The 18,920-nt window shown below is 41.7% G+C and overlaps 1 protein-coding gene across 4 annotated transcripts in view; it reads left to right on the forward strand.

Annotated features, from left to right (window-relative positions):
- The window catches only part of BTBD3 (BTB domain containing 3), a 32,289-nt gene extending 17,592 nt beyond the window's left edge, over window positions 1-14,697 (forward strand). For 2 of the 4 annotated variants that reach the window (XM_056567875.1, XM_056567873.1), the window contains exons 2-5: window positions 1,543-1,801; window positions 1,962-2,052; window positions 3,867-3,985; window positions 7,831-14,697. In XM_056567875.1, coding sequence (XP_056423850.1) covers window positions 1,659-1,801; window positions 1,962-2,052; window positions 3,867-3,985; window positions 7,831-8,863 — 1,386 coding nt within the window. In that variant the 5' untranslated portion in view covers window positions 1,543-1,658 and the 3' untranslated portion in view covers window positions 8,864-14,697. Of the gene's footprint in view, window positions 1-691; window positions 1,802-1,961; window positions 2,053-3,866; window positions 3,986-7,830 lie in introns of those variants that run through there. The other 2 variants (XM_056567874.1, XM_056567872.1) reach the window with 2 other exon arrangements.
- The last annotated feature ends 4,223 nt before the right edge of the window (window positions 14,698-18,920 follow it).

Consider the following 18,920-nt stretch of genomic DNA (forward strand, 5'->3'; position numbering starts at 1 on the left):
TTTAGAAAACCCTGCTTTAGAGATTTCATTGTCTATTAACCATAGCACAGAAAATTGGCCACATTCTGTGCTGAATAATTCGATTTTCTGGATTACCAGATGAAAGGGCTTTCCCTGCACGTAGACAGGCATCAAGGGTTAACAAGCTTACTCCGTGCCTTGCTGCAAGAAGCAATAGACCAGGGAACTCCCTGGAAAGAGATCAGTCATTGTGCCGTAATAAGAGCTTCCCTAAGCTATAAACAGGCATCCATACGGATGCAGTGTATACGAGGTGCTCAGGCACAGCAATACTGAACCTGATTTTTTTTTTTTATTGTATTTTATTTTTTTTATCCTACAATGATCCGAGCCTCATTAACAAAACATTACGGAGAATTATGTGGCACCAGAGGGAAACACTGGTTCATAATACATGAATAAAAGCGCTCGCGGGATGGCATACGAGTGGCAGTGCCCCGCTGAGGATGATTGTAGAGGAGAGGTGTTACATCAGCCCTTAAAATCAATCCCTCTCTGATCTGGGAAATAAGCTCTCATATCTGACTGCCTAAAATCCCTTACAAGCCAAATCTGCAATAAGGTTGAGAAAGGGAGCAGGAGAGAGGGGGGGAGTGGTGACAGTTTGTATTATTTCGGTGCATCTTGTTGGGAGAGATTCACACTTTCCCCTCTTGTACGGCTGCCATAGCCATTGGCCTGATTAGCACAGCTTAGCAATGCGCGGAGCTCCTGTCAGAGCCCATTATGTTAGTTGGGACCGGAATGGATTAAATCCCAGGCAGTGACCTCATCTCCATTTCCTTCACTAGTAAAACGCAGAAACTAAGCTTGCATTCACACTATTGTATAAAAATCCTATAGATGTATGCTGCACATTGACGCATGCTCCTGTATGTTCCCTATGGCATTGGCCTTTGCTTGTGCTGCCTGTGCATTTTCCTAGCTGACTCCATAAGCCCCCACACTATAGCATTTCCCCTTTAACCGAGGGACGATGTATGTTACAAACACTCTTGCTGCGATGCTTGGTCCAATCATTATCTGTGGCTTCAGCTATTGGCTCAAAGCTATTGACTGTCTGACACCATCTGCAAAGCTGCAATCTCGACTCTCTTCAGATCCTTTCAGCACACGACTGGAGTCAGCCAACGGGACTATCTCTGCTTTAAGCAGAATCCCATCTTGTTAACCTAATTTACTATAAGAAATGCAGACAGCTATACGCGCTCCTCGTTCTGCCGCTGCTGCACAGTAGGTGGCCCCAGCTGTGCCGTGTCTGAAGGGAATAAAATAGGAGACATGCTCCGAAAAGATTTATCACATCAAGTGATGGATCAAACTTGAAGTCACATTTCTGCCAAAAAAAAAAAGTCACAGCTTTTTTTTTTCCATTTTTTTTTTTTTGTGTGTGTCTGTGTGTAATATACCTTTTTGGATTTCTGGGATATTTTACTTTTTAAGCTGCTGGGCTGCATGAACTGATGGTAGATGCCAAAGAAAAGAACATGAAATGTCTCACTTTTTTCTTGATGCTTCCAGAAACGGTGAAGAATCGGTCCAAAAAAGGTCCCAAAAAGGCTAGTTCCAGTAGTGGCAGCAAGTTACCTCCAGTTTGCTATGAAATTATTACATTAAAAAATCGAAAAAAGAAGAAGATGGCTGCAGAGATCTTTCCGAGCAAGAAGCCGGCCAACAGCAACTCAAACTCTGTGCAGCAATATCACCAGCAAAACCTGAACAACAATAACACCATCCCATCCCCGAACTGGCAAGGGCTGTACGGTACCATCCGAGAGAGGTGAGGGGCTCCTGGGGCTCATTGCAATGACTACCTCTATGAATTCATGAATATTATATATATATATATATAGGAAATGCATCTTCTGTATATTAGAAAAGGGGGTGGGTTTGCTTCTGAATGTATAGAAATGTTAATTCAAGCCATTTTAACTCTTTAGGAACGCTGTGATGTTTAATAATGAATTGATGGCAGATGTGCATTTTGTGGTGGGACCCCCGAGTGGGACTCAAAGCTTGCCAGGTCATAAGGTAAGCACAGGTGCTCTTCATGGTAACAAAGTCTGAGTTTTAACCAGGTCTTCTTGTGATTAAAATGTTTCATGTGATAAAGAAGACTTTTTTTTTTTTTAATTGTACAATAATAGAGTAGTTTGTATTTATGTAGCAGAGCTGAGATTGTCACTTACCTGTTTTTGTCTAGTGGTATAACATGATGGCCGGCATTTATCATTGTAGGTGTAAGTGAAGTATTTTTCTACGCCTTTTTGTGTGTGCTGGTAATGTGTAGGAGAACCAAATTTATTAAATGGTCACAGAGCATTTGATAAATTTTGTGCAGGTCACATTTTCTGAAATTTCACTCTTCAAATAGACCAAAAAGCTAAGCTAAGTCTGGGCTGGTGTAGTTTTAGAGACTTTTCGGTGGCTTTGCACCTTTTTTGCGCCTTTTCACAAAAAGGCACAGTTCAAAAAACCCATCCATATCATGTGTATTGCCAAAATCAGTGGATTGCAACTCAAAATCAGCAGAAATGTGTAAACCAAAAAAGCGCAAAAAAACGGTGCAAAAAATCCTGCTTGCACCTTTTTTGCGCCTTTTCTAGACACAAAAACAGTCTAAAGACAATGATAAATGTCGGCCAATGAGTTTGCTTGACATTTACTGTAACTGCGCTCCGATGGAAAGATTGATATACACGTGTGGGGCAGCTTGCCTCCATCTGTCTGTATATCCATCATCTCATTATCTATCTATCTATCTCATATCTATCTATCTCATATCTATCTATCTCATATCTATCTATCTCATATCTATCTATCTCATATCTATCTATCTCATATCTATCTATCTCATATCTATCTATCTCATATCTATCTATCTCATATCTATCTATCTCATATCTATCTATCTCATATCTATCTATCTCATATCTATCTATCTCATATCTATCTATATCTCATATCTATCTATATCTCATATCTATCTATATCTCATATCTATCTATATCTCATATCTATCTATATCTCATATCTATCTATATCTCATATCTATCTATCTCATATCTATCTATATCTCATATCTATCTATATCTCATATCTATCTATATCTCATATCTATCTATATCTCATATCTATCTATATCTCATATCTATCTATATCTCATATCTATCTATATCTCATATCTATCTATATCTCATATCTATCTATATCTCATATCTATCTATATCTCATATCTATCTATATCTCATATCTATCTATATCTCATATCTATCTATATCTCATATCTATCTATATCTCATATCTATCTATATCTCATATCTATCTATATCTCATATCTATCTATATCTCATATCTATCTATATCTCATATCTATCTATATCTCATATCTATCTATATCTCATATCTATCTATATCTCATATCTATCTATATCTCATATCTATCTATATCTCATATCTATCTATATCTCATATCTATCTATATCTCATATCTATCTATATCTCATATCTATCTATATCTCATATCTATCTATATCTCATATCTATCTATATCTCATATCTATCTATATCTCATATCTATCTATATCTCATATCTATCTATATCTCATATCTATCTATATCTCATATCTATCTATATCTCATATCTCATATCTATCTATATCTCATATCTATCTATATCTCATATCTATCTATATCTCATATCTATCTCAGATCTATCTTATCTATCTATCTCAGAACTGTCTCATACATACCTATGCATCCTTGTGTGTTTTTATATTTGTCCCCGTATATTGGTGACCTTATTATATACCCGCTAACTTGCCCTCTGTTCTCCCTATCCCCAGTATGTCCTAGCTGTTGGGAGTTCGGTGTTCCATGCAATGTTTTACGGAGAGCTTGCAGAGGACAAAGATGAAATCCGTATACCAGATGTTGAACCTGCTGCTTTCCTCGCAATGCTGAAGTAAGCTTTATCCCTACATTATAATAATGTGCGTATTTATGTCAGCGCTCACTGCAGCTTCAATGAGCAGACTATAGCCGACATCCTCCCACAGCCGTGTCACATCTACAATCCGTGTCCTTTCACCATGGACTCTTGGGCTTATTAAGAAGTCATTATTTAAATTTTGTAGCAAACAGTTTTGAGGTTTATTTGGTAAATTTTTTTCTCTTCTGAACTTGTATAACACAAGAGGAATAATAAAATGTTAAAGCGCTGGAGTCCGGGCGCTCCGATCCTGTCATTGTTTATCCTGACGCAGCTGTGAAGAAAACTACTGCTGATATTAACAAAACTGTAATACATTAGATGTCAATGCAGATGAATGGGGATAAACTAAGGGCAAAATACCTGGGAACAAAACAGATGGGAATGTCTAGAACAGTGTTTCCCAACCAGTGTGCCTCCAGCTGCTGCAAAACTACAACTCCCAGCATGCTTTGTGTCTTGTTTCAGGGGGGAATATTTCAGGGTCACCACCTCTTTAGGGGGCTATTAAGTAGGAGGGACCCTTATACCCATGGGAAAGAGAAGGAAAACCATTCATTAGATCAGTGTTTCCCAACCAGGATGCTTACAGGTGTTGCAATACTACAACTCCCAGCATGCTTTGTGTCTTGTTTCAGGGGGGAATATTTCAGGGTCACCACCTCTTTAGGGGGCTATTAAGTAGGAGGGACCCTTATACCCATGGCAAAGAGAAGGAAAACCATTCATTAGATCAGTGTTTCCCAACCAGGATGCTTACAGGTGTTGCAAAACTACAACTCCCAGCATGCCCAGACAGCCTTCGGCTGTCTGGGCATGCTGGGAGTTGTAGTTTTGCAACTGCTGTAGCCACCCTAGTTGAGAAATATTGGTCTACAATGCTGCAGAATACAGTGAAACCTCTCCAAAAGACCACCCCCTTATCCAGACCTGATTTTGTGTGACAGATTTTCAGTCCACAATACATTATGCATTGTGACCATTTTCTTTGAGAAGACCAATTCCAATAGAAGACCACTTTTCAGTGCAATTTTTGGTGGTCTTCTTAAAGAGGTTTCAATGTGTGTGTGTGTGTGTGTGTGTGTGTGTGTGTGTGTTATATGTTTTTATTATTGATGCAGCAAGCATCTTTATACAGGCAACTACAGGGAAATGGTGCATGAAACTAGATCCAAGAGCACCAAGCATGCAAATAAGAAGCCAGGGCTGAAATATACAGTAGTTCAAAGTGTGAGACTTCAGTAATACAAATCAGTTCTCACTTCAAGTGTGAAAGTAGCTGAAAACGGGGCTTGTCGGAAATGTTCCTTCCGTCATCTGTGGATTGAGTCTGCAAAAAAATTTAAAAAAAAATGTAGCTCAGCTGGTTCATATGCAAGGTTCTTGCAGTGTGACTTCTACAGTATGGTGGTGCGCCCCAGCGTGCTGGTGTATTACTGCAGTGTACAGAAGCATCATGGGCTCTCTGCAATACTCAAGGGCCGGAGTGGACCGATTAAGTAGAGAAGTCAGCGATATCAAGTTACCTCTGTTACTGGATGAAGATCATAAAAAAACAAAAGGGGAAGCGCTCCATAGTGCAATTATCCGTGATTCCGATGTTCTAAATATACTGGAAGCGTTTAGCCGCTAAGTTGTGCAGTATGCAGGCACAACACTGATATAGGCACAGAAAGCACTCCAAATGCAGCCGATCCCTCCACCTTAAAGGCGTATTGCTATCTTCAACCACTTCCACCACTTCTCCGTAGGGATTATATACCGGCGCAACAGGATTCCAGTCACTAGTAAAAGATATTATTCAGATGATTTATTGATAAGAAACGCGTTTCAATGCCAGGACTTGCGTTTTCATCAGGTACATATATACAAAACCCAAATACCAACAAATATATAGGATACTCAAATGGCGTGTTTTCCTCCCGTCCAACCCGGACCGGAACTGAAACAGCTAGGTCAAAGGGTCAGCAGGAAGCAATACACCACGTCAGTGAGTATCACAAGAGATGAAGAATTAGCCATATCATTAAAATCACCAGACATAGACACGGTTTTTAATTAAGAATAATCTATTAATCTACAAAATATATATATCATAAAAAGGGGCACGGAACATAGATATTCATACTGACTAACCAAAAAAGAAATCATGATGATGATAGAATGAGATATATAATTTTGTAGATTAATCTACACTGTTTTTAATTAAGAATAACCTATGTCTGGTGATTTTAATGATATGGTTAATTCTTCATCTCTTGTGATACTTACTGACATGGTTTATTGCTTCCTGCTGACCCCTTGACCTAGCGGTTTCAGTTCCCGTCCGAGTTGGACGGGTGGAGCATCACACCATGTGAGTATTCTATGTATTTGTTGGTATTTGCTTTTTTTATACATGAACCTGATGAAGATGCTAGTCCTGGTGTTGAAACGCGTTGTTCTTATCAATGAATCATCTTTTACTACTGACTGGAATCCTGTTTTGCCGGTATATAATCCCTATGGAGAGTGGAAGTGGTTTATGGATGAAGATCATGAAATATGTTCTGTTGCTTTATATAGGACCAATATATTGCATAGAACTGTCCAGAGATTCGTATTGCTTGTCCTTGTCACAATCTAATGTCCTAGTCCTAGTTACATGGGAAAACAGTAAACCTTTCAGAAAGGTGTTGGAGGAAACCCACTCAGATATGGGGAGGAAATCCTGAGCAGATGTGGAAACCAAGTGCTTTAAGGCAACAGTGCTGATGTCTAAGCCACCATAGTCCTAGTTCTGTGGTCATGTTTACAAGACAGTGAATCGAGATAATTTCCCATCATGACTCACATTTTGGCTGCTCGGGTGGTGTTGTTAATGACTTGTATTGGAGTGTATATTTTACCACCTTTAGCATTATAACAGTAATGATCGCTAGTTACAGCAGTTTCCTATTAACCCCTTGAAGCCTAAATTTACAGCACAGCGAACTCTTGCTTAACTCCCATCGCTGTTCGTCTTCACTGCTGTTAACGTGACGGCAAAAAGCTTGTGCCTGCGCGATCACCCATGTAGCTGCTGTTGTGATCGATAGTCATCATGTCCAGAGTCAGAGATTGTTTAACCCTTACAGAGACCGAAGGGGAAAACAAAAAAACACTATGGTGCACACTTATATTCAATACAAAAGACATGGGTATAAAGACAAAACATAGACAGGTATATACAAAATGACTCTTCTGAAAACATTTTAAAAAGAGCTCAAAAGCTTTTATTATTTCATTGCCTGAAGGGGCCATGGACCCCTCCTAAACAGCGCTCGTTCAATGTGTAGAAGATAATTATATCATTGGTATATACTAGGGAATATTGTTTAACCCTTGTCATGTTGGGATTAAATTAATAATTATTTTTTTCCCATAAAGGTTAGTAGTCAGAGTTGCAAAACAAAATGTGGCTATAGCTTGTAAATGGAAATAGAAGAAACCACATTGCATGTAATCTATCCCTGGGGTGTATGCTGGTTCTCTGTCTATCCTGGGGTATATACCATTTCTCTAGGGGTTCACTCGCTGTCCTCGTGCCTTACCTTTGCTGGTAGCATGGTGTATGATCATAGCTTTGAGGGGACTTAGATGTAATTATTTTGAATAGGGGGTATATGACTTATTGAAAGGAACATATTGAAAGAAAACACTATACTGACAGTGGATAAGGATATTTATGTGCCCTTCACGTCTATATTTCTCTGAGGATTTGTCTAGCATTAGATGCGCTGACCAGAGTCAATCTGTTCACAACTACTATTTGTAACATGTTGTCTTCTTTTATGTAGGTACTTGTATTGTGATGAAATTGACTTGGCTGCTGACACCGTTCTGGCAACTCTGTACGCTGCTAAAAAATATATCGTTCCCCATCTTGCCAGAGCTTGTGTCAACTTCCTAGAAACCAGCTTAAGTGCAAAGAATGCCTGTGTTCTCCTGTCTCAAAGCTGCCTGTTTGAAGAACCTGATCTGACCCAGAGATGTTGGGAAGTGATTGATGCGCAGGCAGAGCTGGCTTTAAAAAGCGAAGGCTTTTGCGACATTGACTTTCAAACGCTGGAAAGTATCCTTAATAGAGAGACTCTGAACGCCAAAGAAATAGTCGTCTTTGAGGCGGCTCTCAGTTGGGCCGAAGTTGAATGTCAACGTCAAGAGTTAACACCCACGATCGAGAACAAGAGGAAAGTTTTGGGCAAAGCCCTTTACTTAATTCGCATCCCAGCGATGGCGCTTGATGACTTTGCCAATGGCGCGGCCCAGTCCGGAGTGTTGACTCTTAATGAAACAAATGATATATTTCTTTGGTATACCGCTGCTAAGAAACCAGATTTAGATTTTGTAAGCAAACCCCGAAAGGGTCTTGTCCCTCAGAGATGCCACCGTTTTCAGTCATGTGCCTACCGTAGCAACCAGTGGCGTTACAGAGGCCGTTGTGACAGCATTCAGTTCTCTGTGGATAAAAGGGTATTTATTGCAGGTTTTGGCCTTTATGGTTCCAGCTGCGGGTCAGCTGAATATAGCGCAAAAATCGAACTGAAACGCCAGGGTGTGATATTAGGACAGAATCTGAGCAAATATTTTTCAGATGGATCCAGCAACACCTTTCCTGTCTGGTTTGAGTACCCTGTGCAAATTGAACCAGATACTTTCTACACGGCCAGCGTGGTCCTGGATGGCAATGAGTTGAGCTACTTTGGACAGGAAGGAATGACTGAGGTACAGTGCGGAAAAGTAACTGTGCAGTTTCAGTGCTCCTCAGACAGCACCAATGGCACCGGGGTGCAAGGAGGACAGATACCCGAACTTATTTTCTATGCCTAACAGAAATATATTGTAGAGTCTAAAAGACCCATTGTGCAGTGCAATGAGACTAGACCAAATGGGATGTATCTATATATAAATTATTGTGAGAATGCCACCTATATCTAGTTAGCTGTTTGGTATAGATTCCACTTGTACAGTAATATTGTAAATTAAAGGCACTTTCTAAAATAGTTTCTAAACTTTCATTAACCTGAAGCTAGCTTAATGCAGAAAAGATATTTTGATAAATGCATCCTATCTTTATTTTATTTACTGTTAGTTTATTTCTAAAGACCATTAAAGTGTACCTGTTGTTTGCAAAAGCTTTTTATAATGTAGATAATAGCATTATATGTATATTTATAATATACAATGTTTAAAAAAAATGTGTATTTTTGTCCTCAGTGCACAGAGCCCTGCTTGTCCTCAGTGCACAGTGATGTGTACCGGGTCATGGGACGTCACAGGTCAATTTCTGCAAATCGGTGTTTTCCAAACAGCATGTCCTAAACTGTTGCAAAACTACAACTCCCAGCATGCTGGATGTTGTAGTTTTGCAACAACAGGAGACATACTCTTTGGAAAACACTGTTGTAAACTATGCAGATTTACTGGACAGAAACTAAATACACCCTTTGTGACCCAAACCCTGTGGTAAATTCTAGATCTGAGCAGGTTAAAAAAAATGCAGTACAGTAAAAATATCTGCAGTACCGTACTGGACGAATAGATGAGATTTTACAAACCTTGCCCACATGCTGAGAACATTTTTCATTTCTACATCTTGTCAATTTTAGTTGCAGATTAAATCTGCTTTGATTGTATGTCTTTTTTAAAAAGGACATTTGTTCTGTATGAAATCATTTCATCATGTAAATCATGTTACCATCTTCAACCCATGTTTCTGTGATATTGGGATTTTACTATTTGGTTGACTATTTGCACTTTTCCCTGAATAGTCAGGTGCGTCTGAATTTATCTTTAAGAAGGGGTGTGAATGTGAGGCTGAGGGGGTGTGACTCCAACTTGCAGTCCATGGGAGGAGATTTATCAAAACCTGTGTAGAGGAAGAGTGGTGCAGTTGCCCATAGCAACCAGATTCCTTTTACACAGGTTTTAATTTACCTCCCCCGGAGCCTAGTCTGCACCTTCCTTTTATAAAACAAAATTAGGTTCCCCCTCATTTGACTATTCATGGGAAAAATGTAGACAGTCAACTATATACTAAAATAAATTTGGTCAGCCACCAGTTGTGCAAGTTCTCCTACTTAAAAACATGAGAGGCCTGTAATTTTCATTATAGGTATACCTCAACTATGAGAGGCATAATGAAGAAAAAATCCATAAAATCATTGTCTGATTTTTAAAGAATTTATTTGCAAATTATGGTGGACAATAAGTATTTGGTCACCTACAAACAAGCAAGATTTCTGTCTCTCACAGACCTGTAACTTCTTCTTTAAGAGTCTTCTCTGTCCTCCTTATGTTACCTGTATTAATGGCACCTGTTTGAACTTATCAGTATAAAAGACACCTGTCCTCAACCTCAAACAGTCACACTCCTAACCCCACTATGGCCAAGACCAAAGAGCTGTTGAAGGACAGCAGAAACAAAATTGTAGACCAGGCGGGGAAGACTGAATCTGCAATAGGTAAGCAGCTTGGTGTGAATAATTCAGCTGTTTGAGCAATTATTATGAAATGGAGGACATACAAGACCACTGATACTCTCCCTCTATCTGGGGCTCCATGCAAGATCTCGCCCCATGGTGTCAAAATGATCACTAGAACGGTAAGCAAAAATCCCAAAACCACGGGGGAGGGGGGGGGCCTTGTGAATGACCTGCAGGGAGCTGGGACCAAAGTAACAAAGGCTACCATCAGTAACACACTAGGGACACACTAGTCCCACCAGGGAATCAAATCATGCATTGCCAGACTTGTCCCCCTGCTTATGCCAGTACATGTCCGGGCCTGTCTGAAGTTTGCTAGAGAGCATTTGGATGAATGTCATACGGTCAGATGAAACTAAAGTAGAACTTTTTGGTAAAAACTCCACTCGTCGTGTTTGGAGGAGAAAGAATGCGGAGTTGCATCCGAAAAACTCCATACCTACTGTAAAGCATGGGGGTGGAAACATCATGCTTTGGGGCTGTTTTTCTGCTAAGGAACCAGGACGACATGTATCGTGAGATTTTGAGTGAAAACCTCCTTCCATCAGCAAGGGCATTGAAGATGAAATGTGGCTGGGTCTTTCAGCATAACAATGATACCAAACACACCGCCCGGGCAACGAAGGAGTGGCTTCGTAAGAAGCATTTCAAGGTCTTGGAGTGGTCTGGCTAGTCTCCAGATCTCAACCCCATAGAAAGCCTTTGGAGGGAGTTGAAAGTCTGTGTTGCCCAGCGACAGCCCCAAAACATCACTGCTCTAGAGGAGATCTGCATGGAGGAATGGGCCAAAATACCAGCAACAGTGTGTGAAAATCTTGTGAAGACTTACAGAAAACTTTGACCTCCTGTCATTGCCAACAAAGGGTAAATAACAAAGTATTGAGATGAACTTTTGTTATTGACCAAATACTTATTTTCCCCCATAATTTGCAAATTCTTTAAAAATCAGACAATGTGATTTTATGTATTTTTTTCTCTCCTTGTGTCTCTCATAGTAGAGGTATACCTATGATGAAAATTACAGGCCTCTCTCATCTTTTTAAGTGGGAGAACGTGCACAAGTGTGTGTAAAACCACATTGGAATTGAGGCATCAGAGGCTACAAAATGATTTGATAAGTCAATATAAAAAGGATTATTTATGACTATACTAATTACAGGTCTTCTTAAAAGGGACCCTTTCATGCTGCCTGAACCATTCGCCATGGAGTATTAATAGTATTAATACCCTTTTAAGTATAAGAAGCGATCAATCATGGTTTGCAGGCCGGGCTGAAACCAACTGAGACTGACTGCCCTAATGACGTGGTTCAAGTTGCATAAAATTGATGACCGGTACATTTTAACAAGACCAAGCTTGGTTTTTTATTAAAAGCAGTAGAGATGAGCGAACTTACAGTAAATTTGATTCGTCACGAACTTCTCGGCTCGGCAGTTGATGACTTTTCCTGCATAAATTAATTCAGCTTTCAGGTGCTCCCGTGGGCTGGAGACTCTCTCCTAGGACTGTATCCACCTTTTCCAGCCCACGGGAGCACCTGAAAGCTGAACTAATTTATGCAGGATAAGTCATCAACTGCCGAGCCGAGAAGTTTGTGACAAATCGAATTTACTGTAAGTTCACTCATCTCTAAAAAGCAGCAATAAATTGCTGTCTCCCCAGACTAGCAAGTAATAATAACATATTAACCAAAGGAAGAGAGATTTTTATTTTAGTAGTAGTAAAATTATTTCAGTCGACTTTATGTGATATATTACAAAATACATTTTAGGCTCAGTTTTTTTTTTTTTTTTTTGTTACATTAAGCGAATGACAAAAAAATTCTACCAGGCATTGTTCTCCTAGCCTGGAGTGTAAAAGTTTTGCTGAAGTTTTTTGCAGATGACCTCATTCACAGCCACCACATTCATCGCTGTAATGTTGTGTTGCACTACGATAAATCCGGTATTATAGGAAAGTATGGTTGAGATACATTGAAAGTTATATTCATGTTGTTTGTAAGTAAGAAAATTTATCCTCAAAATGTGTTTCCCTTATATTACCATTCAATTGCTCTGTTCCCCAAGCTTCTCCAGCTGATTTAGTACTACAACTCTCAGCATGCTCAGCTGGGAAGTCGCCCACTTGGGACATTGCCTTTGTGCACACAGAAGTCGAGTATACAGAGTAGTTTTCATGTCTTCGAGCCAGACAGACTGCCTGCAGATGTGAGGTCATATAAATATACATATTATCCCTATAGGCTCCATTACATATAAAACAATTTACATAAGAATTACTGTTTCTCGTTCTATGTAATACAGCAATTATTGCTGGATTGGTACATGACCACAATACATTATTACCCTATATATGGGGCATAGATATGGTACCCTATATATATGGGGCACAGATATGGTACCATATATATAATATAGCACAGATATGGTACCCTATACACGGGGCACAGATATGGTATACTATATACAGGCAGATTTCATTCATTGGTAAAAAAAATTCCATTGTCTAAACTGATATTTCGACTTTTATACACTTTTTATTATACAGTACATTTGTTTTGCTTGTCATGATAAACTAAGCTGGGAAATATCAATATTTATCACCATTCATTTGGGGCATGCTGGGAATTGTAGTTTTGCAACAGCTGGATGCACACTGGTTGGGAAACACTGATGTAGATCAAAGGACCTTTGTTAGAGAACTATGTTCCCACATTCAGGTTCTTAATTGCAATTAATGACTACAAAGCCAGAAAAGACTTCTGTTTTCGAAACCCTTCCTTGCCTTGTATTCAATACCTGCAATTGAAAACCTGAACGTCGGAACACACCCTTAGGGTATGTTCACACGTCGGAATGTCCGTGCAGAATTCCACCGGAATATTCCGCACGGACATTCCGCTGCAGTAGAGTCCCATTGATTTCAGTGGGATTCTGCCGCTCTGTTCATGCGGAAATCCTTATTCCTGTGTCCGTATAGCCTTGTCCGTGTGACCGGATCCTGTATGTAGTAATAGTCTAAAGGACTCACTAATGTAATATTATTAGCCTGTATAACATTAATGGGTTACTCCACCCCTAGATATCTTATCCCTATCTAAGATGTCTGATCGCGGGAGTCCCACAGCTGGGACCCTTGTGATCTCTGTACAGCACTTGGCGTTCGTTTAGAAGGCTGGGTGTGGGCAGTCACAGCCACGCCCCCTCATGACATCCTGACCACGTGCTCTCAATGCAAGTCTATACCACGTCCCCTCTTATAGACTTGCATTGAAGGGGTGTGGCCTTGATGTCCCGACCCCACCACCTTCTGCAAGGGGCAGTGGAGTAACCCTTTTAATAGTATTTATGTAACTGGTGTAAAGCATAGAAGTTGCCCACTGTACCAAAGTTCACAATTTTAAATTTTTTAAATGCCCTCTAGTAAGTTAAAACTGTGACCCGATTCATAGCACTGTATGTAGGTGCTGTGGGCAGCTGCCACATTTTTGCCTTAGTTTTAATAAATATACCCCATTGTTTGAAAAGCACAGTAAGTATGAGATAACAAATCATGGCTGCTTTCTTCCACTAATAGCGCCACTCTTGTTAGTGAGCTGTAGTTGATATTGCATCTTAACCCCATTTAAGTAAATGGGGTAGAAATGCAATACTATATCAACATAACAGCATATAGGATACAGTAGCAAAATTTCTGGAGGGAAACCGCCATGTTTTTTCTTAAATTATACAACCTCTTGGAAATACACTATAACTGGCTTTTGCACTTTATTTAAATACACTTCCGGAGCATATCACTGGTTCTACCTATTGTATAGATCCATATGTTGCCATTTTGTGCCTTTGCTTTAGAAGTATGTCTTCACTGATTTTATTTCCTCTCATTCTTAATATTTCTAGTTAGTTTGTAGAGTAGATCAGGCCAATGGTAGTGTTCCGTATTGTTTTGCCACTTCTTTCTGTACTTGCTCTGTTTCCATCCTAATGGTATTGCCTGTGACTGCAGTGTATTGTATTGGTGATCTGGTATATAACGTGTAATCCAGCTAAAGCTGAGTATATGTAGAAGGTGACACTGCTTGCTTCTCCAGTTTATTCATTTCCAGCATTATCTATTTCTCTAATTATTTTAACTTATTTTGCTTTTCATTCCTAAAATAAAAGTGACATTTTTTTTCTTATATTATACAGTTTCAGCTTGTCTTTATTTCATAGGCATATAAAGTCACAGGATCGTGAAACATCCAAGTGTACCTTTAAATTTATATGAAAATGATTACGGTGCACAATAATAATTTTTCTTAATTACTTTAATTTTCAAAATCTGCTTCTAAATGCCTCTATGAAATATCAGTGCTCCTGACTACTCATAACTTTGTATTAAGAAACATATCATCCTGCTCTATCTCCATAGCACTCGTAACCAGTGAGAGACCCAGTGTAAAGTGATTCTACTGGGTTGGGTTTCGTGCTGGCTACCGGTGCTATGGAGACGGAGCAGGTGGCTCTGTCTCCTAAGGCACAGTTATGAGCATCTCGGCGCGCAGACAAGATCCAGGAATAGAAAAATAGAGCGCACTTCTTCTAAAAGCAGCATCACACGTGTAATCAGGAGTTTGGTATTACTATCTAGCACTACTCACTTCAATGGAATGGAGCTGAATACCCCACACAAACAGGTGTGGTGAGGTTTTGTTTATTAAATTTTTTTTTTTTTTTTTTTAAAGAATTTAGGTCTCTTTTTCTAATCCTCTACAACCACTTTTAAGAAGCAAATTTAAAAATGTTATTTATATATAAAAATAACTATGGTGCACAGTACTTTCTGCACTATAACTAGATTTCATATGATTTTACTGTTACACTAGAAGTGGAATCAAATGGGCTGTTGGTCCAGACGTAGGAGAACTGCAGTGTGAATTACACGTGTACTGAAAAAGAATTCACACAACGTATCCTGAGACAGAAGAGGATGATGCGTTGTCTCGGGAGTTAGAGGAGCTGGGGACAATGCCACACTGACAATAAGAGGAATACACAACTTCCTGTCGGGGGAATCAACCAAAAATGAACTGCAGCGGCTTTGCAGGTGCAGAGACAGCCAGCGCTGCCGGCTTCTCTGCCCCTGCCTGCCCTGGGGTCTAGAGCCCTGCTGCCGGCCCTTCTCTCCCCCTGGCTATCGGCGCCGCTGCCCGCTCTCTCCCCCTGACTATCGGTGCCCGCGCCGATAGCCAGGGGGAGAGCAGCGGCGCCGGCAATGGGGCAGCGGCGCCGACAGACGGGGAGAGAAGGGGCAGCGGCACCAATTGCCGGCGTCGCTGCCCCGTTGCCTCCCCCCATCCCCGGTTGCATAATTACCTGTCGGGTCCATAGCAGCGCATAGCAACGACGCAGGGGACGCACACCGGAGGCCTGAAGCAGCACGGACTCGACCCCGGCAACAGGTAATTATGCAACCGGGGAGGCAACGGGGCAGTGGCGCCGGCAATAGGTGCCGCTGCCCCTTCTCTCCCCCTGGCTGTCGGCACCGCTGCCCCATTTCCGGCGCCGTTTCTCTCCCCCTGGCTATCGGCGCCGGCACCGATAGTCAGGGGGAGAGAACGGGCAGCGGCGCCGATAGCCAGCGGGGCTCTAGACCTCAGGAAAGGCAGGGGGAGAGAAGCGGGCAGCGACGGCCTCTCTCCCCCTGCCTTTCCTGGGGGTGTATCGGGGTATACGCATGCACACACACGCACCCTCATTTTACCATGGATATTTGGGTAAAAAACTTTTTTTACCCAAATATCCTTTGTAAAATGAGGGTGCGTGTTATAGGCCGGTGCGTGGTATACCCCGATAAATACGGTAATTAATCTCTGTTATGGACTGCAAATAAAACTAAAATTTTCTTCAATATTTGAGTGCCAAGGTTTTTCATTGCAGTTTTAATCTCATTCAGTTAATATGGGTCAGTAGACTGGTTCAGCATTTACACAGAGAGTATTCAAGATGCATACAGTAAACAGGCTCTGTGAAAAAATTATTTGGAACACTCCCTAGTGTTTGCTGCAGAGAATTATGTTCAAAATCTATTGTGGGAATTTATCCTTGATCTATGCTGTGCGTTTTACTTTGGATTGTTGCAAAGTTATGAGCAGCCCGCAACTGAGCAAAAATGTGCTACTTCTTAGACATGTGCATGACTCAACCTGACTTTTTGTGTTGAATTTATTAAATACGACTTAAGTTTTATCGCAAAAAGTTGCATTCTGACATCACAAGGTGTGATTTGTTTTCAAGCTTAAAGGGGTTATTCACCATAAAGTGATTTTAGTACGTACCTGCCAGACAGTAATGGACATGCTTAGGAAGGTTCAGTACTTCTCTTGAGGCTAAATGGCTATGTTGTGAGTTCACCATAACTCTCCTGCTATCGTTTTCTGAAATGGCTATTTCCTGTTAGGGTTCCCTCCCTCCAGCTACAAGTCCCAGGATCCTTTGTAAGTGTAAGGTGACTTTTCTCCATCTGACACATCAGCCACATCAGTCACCACACCCACCGAAGCACACCTTGGACAATTCCCTGCAGCCCTATGGAGAATGATTTCCCCCCTCCACCCAGCGCTTGTTCCACCCATTGAAACAGACAGGCTCCCTTTCAACACCTGACTAGTGGTGTAATGTCTCGGACTGCACTGCAACCTGGCAAAAGCCTAGACAACACTTATTTTGTATGCTGTTAAAAATAAACATTGGTATAACGATCATATAAGAATTGCAAGAACAGCCAACAAACACAGGTACAGACACTATATTATGAACTACATTAATTTTACAGACCCTGTAGCATAGTGAAATACCCTTTTAAGGTGTACATCCTATGTTGGCTCCTGCAGCAGGGTATCTGTTCAAATTTTATGGATAGCTAAGGCCCAAGAGTTAGCGAGATTAGATGAGCTAGTCAGTTGAGAATCTGGATCGCATGATCAATGTTTTTCCATTTGGGAACCTTAGCTCTTTGGACACTTTCTAATACTGCTCCTTTTATATATGTACATGCCCGTGTTTCTTTAACCTCTTAAGGACGCAGGGCGTATGGATACGCCCTGCATTCCGAGTCCTTAAGGACGCAGGGCGTATCCATACGCCCGTGGGAATTCCGGTCCCCACCGCTAGCTGGTTGGGGACCGGAGCCGGATGCCTGCTGAAATCATTCAGCAGGCATCGGGGCATATCGCCCACGGGGGGGTCATTATGCCCCCCCATGTCGGCGATGGCCGCAGATCGCTGGACAATTCAGTCCAGCGATCTGCGGGAATTCCAGGTCAATCGGGTCTCCAGTGACCCGGTGACCCGGAATTACTGGCTGATCGGGGCCGTCTCTGGCGGCCCCGAACAGCCAGAGCCTGCAGGGGTGAGGTGGCACTGGTGCCACCTCACGATCGCCCTGATTCGTCGGCCGGATTACCGGCCGACCAATCAGGGTGCCTGCTGCGGGTGTCACTCCCGCACCCGCTCCGCCCCTCTTCCGGAGGACGTGAGCGGGTGCGGGAAGACGACCCCGGGTGCTGGGGACCCCGATTCCCGGCGTCCATGTTGGAATCGGGGCCCCAGGAGCAACGGCGAGGGACTGTCCTGCGATGGAGCAGCAGCAGGAGGTGAGTGACAGCCTCCTGCTGTTGCTTAGCAACAGCTCCCAGCATGCAAAAAGGGCATGCTGGGAGCTGTAGTTATGCAACAGCAGGAGGCAGACCACCACAACTCCCAGCATTCCCTTATGGTCATGCTGGAACTTATGGTTTTGCAACAGCTGGAGGCACATTTTTTCTATGGAAAAGTGTACCTTCAGCTGTTGTATAACTACAACTCCCAGCTTGCGCAAACAGCTAAAATTCATGCTGGGAGTTGTAGTGGTGCATCTGCTGGTTGCATAACTACAACTCCCAGCATGCCCATTGGCTGTCGGTGACTGCTGAGAGTTGTAGCTTTGCAACAGCTGAAGGCACACTGGTTGTGAAACTCAGTTTTTTTTTACCTAACTCAGTGTTTCACGACCGGTGTGCCTCCAGCTGTTGCAAACTACAACTCCCAGCAGTCACCTTACACCATGCACCGTACATGCTGGGAGTTGTAGTTTTGCAACAGCTGGAGGCACACTGGTTTTGAAACATTGAGTAAGGTCACAAACTCAGTGATACATAACCAGTGTGCCTACAGCTGCTGCAAAACTAAAACTCTCAGCTTGTACAGTCTGTCAGCGCATGCTGAGAGTTGTAGTTTTGCAATAGCTGGATGTCCCCCCCCCCCCCCCCCCTCCCCCCAATGTGAATGTACAGGGTACACTCACATGGGCAGAGGTTTACAGTAAGTATCGGGCTGCAAGTTTGAGCTGCGGCAAATTTTCTGCAACAGCTCAAACTGCCA

Source organism: Hyla sarda, chromosome 3 (genome assembly GCF_029499605.1).
Source record: "Hyla sarda isolate aHylSar1 chromosome 3, aHylSar1.hap1, whole genome shotgun sequence".
NCBI lineage: Eukaryota > Metazoa > Chordata > Amphibia > Anura > Hylidae > Hyla > Hyla sarda.